Raw genomic sequence first — 9,627 nt, 5'->3', positions numbered from 1 at the left:
ACAAGTTCGGCAAACAGCGCGGGAGATAAAACACTTCCTTTACATGGCGCACACCATATTTTCTATAACACATGTTCGAAATACGCGTTTTCGAGTCTTCTGAAATGAGCCGCTGAGCTGGACGTAGCTGCTCTGCGACATTGTAAATATCGTAATGAAAAGGTTGTCTGTAGTAATGAAGCACAAAAATTATCCGCTAAAGGAAGCATATTCCGCATTTTTTTCCTGTGCCGAGTTTTATTTACCCTCTTTATTTCTCCGGTCAAGAAGCTGCAATTTTCGGCCCTGTTCATACGCTCGAAAACCAACGTTTTTCGTGTATGTGTTGTAGAAACCTATTAATGGTGTAAATTTAAATTTACTTTAGTCCCAAAAGTTGGTGCCAAAATATTCATTATGTCAAATAGAAGAACGGATTGAAGTTCGTCGTCGGTATTTGTTCTTAAATGTTGGGTAGCCAGTGCCTTTATGTAATCAGGTGCTCCATCAATTAACACAAGACGACCATCGAAGTCTTCTTTTTCCAATCTTCTCACAATTTCAATTGCTAGTACACTTCCATAAGAGTATCCAACCACCACAATGCCTTTTTGACCCTTGCTTCTCGCTCTGACATGCTGTGAATTTGTGAATATAATTATCGTCAGGACTATTAGATTAATAACGCCAGTGTGGTCAAAATTTACTATGGATCTTATTACCGGTATCAATTGGTTGACCATTTCTTCTATTGATGTTAAATTCCACAAAGTAGGCCCAAGCTGCAAGCAGGTGGTTTGAGATCTGAGTTTGCTAGCCAATGACTGGAAGACGTTATGCGTTCCTTCGATTCCCGGTAGCATAAAAACTACCCGCCTTTCACCCTCCGATTTCGACATCATTGGTACGCAAATGTCTTTATTGATATGAGTTTTGCCCAGGGTTTGAATGAGTATTTTTAGGCCGCTCAAGTCTCCCGGTTCCGCGGTGATCGTCTTCTCGTTTCGATCCTCAGTTTCTTCGTCTTCTTTGCGCTGTGATATTTCTTGGATCTTTTCAAACGTTAGACCACGAACGTCTTGCGGGGTCATAAACACTTCAAACTCTCGCTCTAACATTTGTTTGATTTCAACCACCATCATCGAGTCCATCCCTAGTTCCGTCAATGGCGTGTGAATACTCAGAGTCTTGAGATCCTTAAGCCCTGTCAAACGTGCACAGCTGTAGTAGTTTTCTTATTCTGCACCTATACAATTACTTTCCAAACTGCCACGACTAATCGTACTCCAATTTTGATAGTTGGAATTGGAAAAGAATTGACTGTAAGAAAAATGCGGAGTAGACTTCTACAGACCACAAATTGGTGTTAATCTAACGCTACCTGATGTCAATCTGAAACTATGTGGTGTCAATATAATATTTTCTGATGCGAAATTTTCGAATCGACCACAAAATTTCTTCTATAGTGATTCACGCCAATCGAATTTGGTCAATTTCGACACTACTATTTTTTACAGTTTCATCACGTATTGACTACCTTACCCATTATATTTATCACTGCGTCGAGAATATTCAGAGCACCACCACTGCCCGAAGTTTTTTCCGCAACAACCATGCTTGACACAACCGGTGATTCCTGCTGCAGAAAACCGTCGAGTTCATTGAGACACGATAATATTCCCTGTTGCAAAGTACCGCCAATAACAATTTCCTTGCCGTCTTGTTGCATCTCGGCGATTAGTCCGACATCGCCAACAGCCCCCCATTGAACGGCTAAGCCAGGTAGATTTTCCGTGGCGCGAGTTTCGCATATTCTTTCCATGACGGAGTTAGCCATACCATAATTCGTTTGCCCCAGGTTGCCTCTGCCACAAGACACTGACGAAAACACGACAAATTGTCTGAGATGAGGACACATCGTCCTGGAGAGTTTGTCCAACTGTTTAGTGGCCCAAGCCTTGACTCTGAATGACTCCTCAAACGATTCTACTGTCTGATTCTCGATCATCCCATCTTTCAGCACTACGGCCAAATTGAATATCCCATCTACCGGACCGAGGGACACGGCTGCTTTCAGAACGGCTTCGCAACCCTCGTGAGTAGACGCGTCTTTCCCAATAACAATGAGAACCTTCACACCGTAGCTTTTCCAAATGTTCATACGTGAGCGCTGATATCCGTTACTTATTCCTATCCGAGATGTAAGAACCAGTTTCCTGGCTCCTCGAAGTACGAGCCAATCAGCAAGCTCGAGTCCAAATCCGCCCAAACCACCGAGAATGAGATAGCTGCGTTCTTCTACGCAAGAGTAACGAGGTAATGCAAGAGGTAATGGAGATTTGCGTGTTTCAGGCTCGTCACGAATTTTGAGAATGACCTGAAACAAGTTAATAGATTTTTAATCAATTGAACGAAAGGGATTCACAATAATTAACGGGAACAAAAAGGTTGCAGAATCTTAACCTTTAGCAGGCACCTTTATTCAGTAAAACATTGCTGGCACCTTCGGGTCGTTGATGACCCCTACCGAAAATTGCTTGCTGTAACGAAGCTATTTATTATGTTGACTTGAAATTCTTTTTGGGTATTCACTTAAGTGCCTTTTATCAGATAAAAAAGCTCACAACAGTAATTTTTAATTTTAAAGTAGTAATATACAAGTCACATTTTCAAACTTTTAAGTTACGAAAATCTCGATTAAAAACCCTTAGGTCATGATCGACCCCAAGGTACCAGATAAAGGTTAAAAGGAAAATATTCCCTACCAATATTGCTTTTAATATACAATACTGGTAGTCCCTTATAAAATACCACGTGAAAGAGTGTTAAACCTTGCCAATGTGCTTTCCAGCTGCCATGTATCTAAATGCTGCTTCGGCCTCGTTCATTTCAAACACAGTTCTATTGAGCGGTTTAACTGCCCCACTCTTTATGCCTTGTGCAAGAATTTTCGCAAGCCTTGACTTTCGTTCAGACGTCTCGGAGAACAGAGCGTCCAATAGAACTGCTTGGAAACTGATTTCCTTCGAAAAGTGCCCCATTCCTAGGGAGTTATTGGCATCAAGATCGAATTTGCCGATCTCTAGAAATCTCCCACGTGAAGCCAAGCAACGGACCGAAGCCTGGAGCTTTTCCTCCGCTAAGGAATTCAGCACAATGTCCACTCCTCGCCCTTGCGTTTTCCACAGAATAAGCTGCTCGAAGCTTGTGTCTCGAGAGTTGCCAATGTGATCGTCATCGATCTCCGCAAATTGCTTCTTAATGAAATCTCGCTTTTGCTGCGTTCCTACAGTCGTAAATACTTCGCAACCCTCGTGGAGTGCCAATGTTATGGCCGCTTGACCAACGCCTCCACTCCCGGCATGTATTAAAACTTTGTCACCTTTCTTCATGTTACCGCACATAAACAGTGCGTAGTAAACTGTTCCGTACACGACCGGAACCGTCGCCGCATCTTCTAACGTCCATCCGTCAGGCACAGGCCATAGAAGTTCTTTGTCGCTGACGCACAGGTTTGAAAAGGATCCATTTTCAACCATTCCCATAACAGCGCGCCCATTTTCATCTCTTCCGGAATATTCACACCCGAACATATTTCCTCCCGATACTCTTGATTTCACGTTAATCTGAGGCGCTAGTTTACCCGTGAGTAACATAATGTCACGGAAGTTGATCGATGCATAGTGCACCTTAATTGTATTCCGCTTTCCGACGTTCGGCTGAATCCTGCCTTCCATCCATTTCGTTGCACTCAAGTCACCGCGTGTCAGCTGACATAGCTGAGTGTGATAAACAGGCTGCAATGTCGGAGGATCCATGTGGAAAAACCGATAGGATCCCCACAGCTTGCCAGGACGTAAAACGTTCAATGTCAATCCCAGTTTCAGCTGCTCAGAGTAGAATGGGCTTTCTAGGGAGAATTTCGGAGCCCGCAAGTCTTGAATCAACAATCCCTGTACAGCTTCACCACCTGGTTCCTTTCGCAGACAGTTCACCAGGCCCATTAGACCACTCTTGTAATCTCCTTCGCTCACAAGAAGTATTCGACCACTTAAGCTTTGCCTATTTTCACTGATCTTCTTCATTGCAGTTTGCAAAGGGAAAAGCCACGAGAATTTCTTGTTGCTTATACTAATGACTGCGTATATCGGAGGCAGTTTTGCTATCTTACGGAATAGAATGACTATTTCTGTACCTGTTCTCTTCTCCATAACAACGTCGAAGTCTCTATTGCTCATCGTGCTGACAATACCGCTGTCTACATTCAGCGGTTCTCTTGCCAGCAAGAAACCAGCGTCTGACATGACGGCTTGTATTTGTTTTAACAATTCGATGTCTTCACTGACAAAAATACCATGGCTGACTACAAGCAAGGCACCAGACTCCCCGGATAACTTGTTTGAATCAGTGATTTGAATATGGGAAGGCAACGCATCCCTGCTGATTTTATCGCCGGGGGCTATGACGCTCACATTCGCTATGAGCAATGGTAAGTTACTCAGAATTTCATAGATCAAAGGTGATGTTAAGTTCTCCAGACGAGCATCGTCGCCTTCACGGATCACTTCGAGTGTCTTTATGTTGTTATCCGAGTGATTTTCGAGAGCAATGTCCGTCGCAGCTCGAGTTATTACACTCAGCGACGTTTCAGACCGATCCCGATGTGCTACAAATTTGAATTTTTCGAGAACGGGTACGCCAGCAGGTCTACGACGAGTAATCGCACTTGCCTTCAAGCCTCGTATTTCTACTCCGCCAGACACAATAATGTCCAAGTCTCTATGGACACGTACAGTAAAAGCTGTAAATAAAAATTCAAATGTTAATGAGAATCCAGCCAGGTATTGCTATTCTATAAATCACTAACAAATGTAATTTGATTCTCACCTTTATCCTCGTCAGGCATTGAGCGCAACTCATTCGAATGCGCCTTGGTGTCAATTACCAGTTTCTCGATTCTCGTTGGAACAAGTAGTCTTCGAGTGTCCATTCCGAGTATCTGCATCTGTAGCATATTGTCCATGAAAGTAACCCAATTGTTTTGCCACTCTATTCGCCCCTTGGTTCCGTTTACCGTCGCTGCCTTAAGCCCGCGGAACAATCCGGTATATTGATAGCCTCTGAGACGAAACTCTTTGTATATATCTCTGGCCGTCAAGCACAAATCTTCGTCCTCATCATTATTGAGTAGTATGTTGTCACTAACAATGAGTCGCTCCTGACTTGCATTTGAAATGACACGGATCAACCCTGACACTACGGCAGTGCCGCCCTCGATGATCTCGAACCTTCCCGATCCTGCAAAGAGACACATAATCTTTATTTTGTCCCGTGCAGGTCTGACAGTGATATTCGCTACTGTTGTAAAAAGCTACGTTTGAACGAAATACTGTCTTACCTTTATGAATCATTAGCGTTAGCTCGACGCTACCATCTTTTGGAAGCGTGGTTGCGCGGTGAAACCGAACATCTTCAAAGACGACCGAAACTTCGGTGCAGAGTTTGCCCTGCATTAGCCCGACAGTCTCCCAAATTAATTCCAAATAGCCAGTTGCAGGCAGTAAGTTTCTCCTGTCAATCACGTGGCCTGCCATCCATTCGAAGTTGACGTCAGTGACCGACATTTGAACGATTCTTTCTCCAGAGACGACCTTCTCCTGCTTACTATAACTGGTGACATACCAATCCTCCGAATGTTCCCAACGAACCAGTGGCGAAATCATCGGCGTACCACGGCTCACCGGGAAATCTACCTTCGGGTACAAGTTAGTTAATTGTGGATGCAGGCCAACTTCGTACATCTTTCCGATACCTTGCAGTAAATATTCCACGTTATTTTCGTGACCGCGTTTCGTCAGCGGAATGTTACTAACGTTCTCATGTAGCGACCTCCGCAAAATAGCTTGCAGTAGGCCGTGTGGTGCAATTTCAATGGTTATAGCGTTATGCGGTATGAGTTGAGACGTTTCCTCGAACAGAACTGGGTTCAAAAGATTGTTCGTGTGGTATTCTGGCGAGCACAACTGGGCCGAACTACTTCCCCAATCTTTACGTGGCACAGAAGTACTCAGCCACTTTGGACTTCGCGGCTTCGATTTCGGAACCACCTTTTGCAAACAAGCCAAAAACTTTGGAGCTGCCGCTGCGATGTAGCGACTATGGTAGGCAATATTAGCACAGGGTACTTCTTTTGCGAAAATGTTCTTTGCCTGGGTGTGAGAGCAAAGAATACAATATAGAATAATGTAATTGACAGAGTGGATAGTTGGCTTCGATTTTCAAACTTACTTGTAGTTCCGCTACAAATCTTCCCACCGGTTTGGTTGGTCCGCTGATCGTTGAGCTTTTGGGACCATTGTGACAAGCTATTTCTATGTCGGGTGGACAGAGGTGTTTCAACTCGTTGTATCCAAGTCCGACGGCTGCCATGGATCCATGGATCAGTTCAGTTTCGAGCGAGACTACGCCTCGAATGTGAGCTACTAAGATCATCTCCTCTGCTGTAAAACAACCATCAGCGTATGCGCAACTCAACTCTCCCAATGAATGTCCGATGATGTTGTCTGGGACGATTCCTACGGATGCCAGTACGTCTACCAGTCCAATCTGGAAAGAAATAGAAATGCTTTTCAGTCAGGAGTCTGTTGCATATTGGTGGTAATAGTATTCAGTAAGCGCCCGCGAACACGTTGGCTAATTATAATAACTAACTATAGTTATCGAATCATATTTTACCTGAACAGCAGCAATACCGACGAAACAATTCAAAATGTTATCGAATGTTTTCGGATTTTTGTTCGTCAGAATGTCAATAATATCCACACCATGAATTTTGAGAACTGCGTCGCATTTCTGGATGGCCTTAGTAAATACGGGAATTTTCAATAGAGCTTCTCCTGTTTTAGAAAGGGATTAATCTATATATATTCACTGTCGTGACTCCTGATGTGTATTTCTTTTTTTTTACTCTTCTCGTTTCTTTTACGCCAGATTCTGTTCTGAACGACTTTGGGAATTTTATTACGTGGGATTGGTGGTCCAGTGCTATCATTCATCGTCAATAACTGATCTTGAATCTCATGCTTACCCATCCCAGCCCATTGCGATCCCATTCCTGAAAACACGAACCATATTGGCCGCTTTGCGCCGGGATAGGACTGTGCATGCCGAACTTCGTTTTCCGGCAAGCCTCTGGGTGGCAAGATTGTGTATCCGCGATGCAAATGTCCTGTGATCTCTTCCGCGTATATGTTGTGGAAGAGACTGATGTATTCCACGTCAACCGGTCTGCTTTCAAGCTGTTGTTGTTAGGAATACTCATGAATTGCATTCTTTGAACGAGGCCTAGTTTACTGGCTTTCTTGTACATACGTCATTTAGCATAGTAGCTACTGCTTCCTCATTTCGCCCCGATACGACAACGAGTCTCGGCAAATCGTCTCCCGGTATTCCACCATTGATTTTCTCCTTCGTGTTCGACTTCAACAAAACATGTGCGTTTGCTCCACCGAACCCAAAGGAGTTCACACCAACGTAACCACCGTCCCATGGTGTAAGATTGGTAATAACCTGGATACGACCTTCCTCCAGTGCTTTGACTCCTACACGAGGGCGTTTGTAATGCAGATTTGGCGGTATGCACCCCCTCTCCATTGCTATTAGAACCTTTTTGAATATTGCTTTATGAATGAATTGTTGAAACGTATAATTTTGAAAAACTGGTAAATTCGAAAAATTAACGACGGAGCCAGGAATCGAACCTGGTATCTAGCGATGCTTTACCGGAGCCTTACTCCACTAGACCACCTAGCCGCCCCGACTCTGATGTCGTTAATTCCTCTCATCACCAGTAAGTTCAAATTTGTTTTCTTGTGCTGTGATAGTATGTGTGAATATAGAAAGTGTTCTTCCTCTTCGAGCACAACTTGTAAGAATGTCTGTAAGTGTGTTTACATTTTGGAATCTTACGCTTCTGATGCGAAGCCCGTAAGACAGTCAATGACCGTCTAATATTGAAATGCGGATATGCATTATCAATATTAATATTAATCACGAGGCATTTTTCATTGTTGAAACGTATAATTTTGAAAAATTATATTTATGAATGAATTACGTGAGAAATAAAATACATGCAACAACTCACAATAAACAGTAATAAACTTTCGCAACAAAGGGTTGAAAAGGTACTAGGAAAGACTGAATTGATTAAGAATCCCACTCGATGGAAAAAAATTAAACATTTCATTAACTATGCATACCTTTGCAATTGAGCAAAGGCCACTCGCTGGTTCCGAATGGCCCAAGTTCGTCTTCACAGAACCAATCCTTAAGGGAGTGGTTCGACCCGGGCAAAACACTCGTTCGATAGCGTTCACTTCTTCAGGATCGCCGACCGCAGTTCCAGTGCCGTGTGCTTCGGCATAAGCGACACTCGAAGGGGGAACTCCGCATTCTTCGTAGCACTGTTGCAATAAAGTGCTCTGCATGATGCTAGAAGGAAAGGTAATGCCCTGCTCTTTGAAGCCGTCACAGTTCACCTTCGTGTGCACAACGTTGGCATAGATACGTCTGGCATCTTTGGCCCTCTGGAGCAGAATCATAGGTATTGCCTCGCTTCGGCAGTAGCCGTCCGCATCGGCGTCGAACGACTTGCAGCGTCCGTCAGGGGAGAGTACACCTGGTTTGACAAACAATTCCCAGAGGATTGGATTTTCACAACGTCTTACTCTCAGGATTCAAGCTTTGTACCTAGTCGGGCGAACTGCAGCGCCACGTATGGATGCAGACACAGATGAGCTCCACCGACGAGGGCAGCTTCACACTGTCCATTCCTGATAGCTGTGTATGCGTGGTCTAGGGCAAACAAGCTGGAACTGCAAGCCGTGTCCACGGAGTAACTGGGACCAGTGCATCCAAGCCAGAACGAAATGCGGTTGGCTAACATAGCGCGACTGCAGCCTGAGATGCCAAATCCATTTACCTGAATGATTACAGTGACGTCTTAAGTAATTCGTGAACTGATAGGGTCATTCTTTTCATTCATAAACTGTAACGTTGAACGGACCTGACGTCTTTCGTAAAAGAAAGTTTTTTCTGTCTCGGAGATGCAGGCACCGATGAATACGCCAGTGTTAGTTCCCCGAAGCTGTCGGGGATTCACTCCAGCATCAACAATCGCTTCGTATGCCGTCTCCAGAAGGATTCTGCACATTGGATCCATCGTGTGTGCCTGCTTGAAGTGCACTCCAAAAAATAGAGAGTCGAACTTTTCCACATTGTTTATCTTTCCGCATCTCTTAGGTATTTCCGGGTCGTCTGTGAGCAATATTATAGTTATTATAAACTAAAGTGAATTGCAATGGAGTAATACTTCTATTGGAACTCCAGCACTGAGTAATGTATAATCGAACTAAAGATATGATTGGCTACCCAATTTCCAACGGCGGTCATCTTCAGTGATAAGGTCCACTCCGTTGCAGAGGTTTTCTTGAAGTTGTTGGACATTATCTGAGTCGGGAAATCTGCCAGCAATACCAGATATTACAACTTCATCACCGGGTCTTGGAGTCGGCAACCTCTTAGTCCCGTCGCATTTTTCAACTATCTCGGACATATTCTTGTAGTATTTATACGTACAAAAAAAAAAAA

At 43.9% G+C, this 9,627-nt stretch overlaps 1 protein-coding gene across 1 annotated transcript; it reads right to left on the bottom strand.

The window, feature by feature from the left end:
* Positions 1-980: 980 nt before the first annotated feature.
* Positions 981-9,199, bottom strand: LOC124175863 (fatty acid synthase-like). The gene is made up of 12 exons (XM_046556457.1): positions 9,044-9,199; positions 8,728-8,959; positions 8,238-8,656; positions 7,351-7,644; positions 7,067-7,277; positions 6,715-6,875; positions 6,268-6,585; positions 5,378-6,188; positions 4,867-5,277; positions 2,811-4,780; positions 1,522-2,356; positions 981-1,175 (listed from the first exon to the last, which is right to left on the bottom strand). The coding sequence occupies exons 1-12, from the start codon at positions 9,197-9,199 to the stop codon at positions 1,108-1,110; spliced, it is 5,886 nt and encodes a 1,961-aa protein (XP_046412413.1). The 3' UTR covers positions 981-1,107.
* Between the last annotated feature and the right edge of the window lie 428 nt (positions 9,200-9,627).

The sequence above is a fragment of the Neodiprion fabricii genome, chromosome 2, assembly GCF_021155785.1.
Source record: "Neodiprion fabricii isolate iyNeoFabr1 chromosome 2, iyNeoFabr1.1, whole genome shotgun sequence".
Classification (NCBI taxonomy): domain Eukaryota; kingdom Metazoa; phylum Arthropoda; class Insecta; order Hymenoptera; family Diprionidae; genus Neodiprion; species Neodiprion fabricii.
This window is presented reverse-complemented; position numbering and strand designations above follow the sequence as displayed.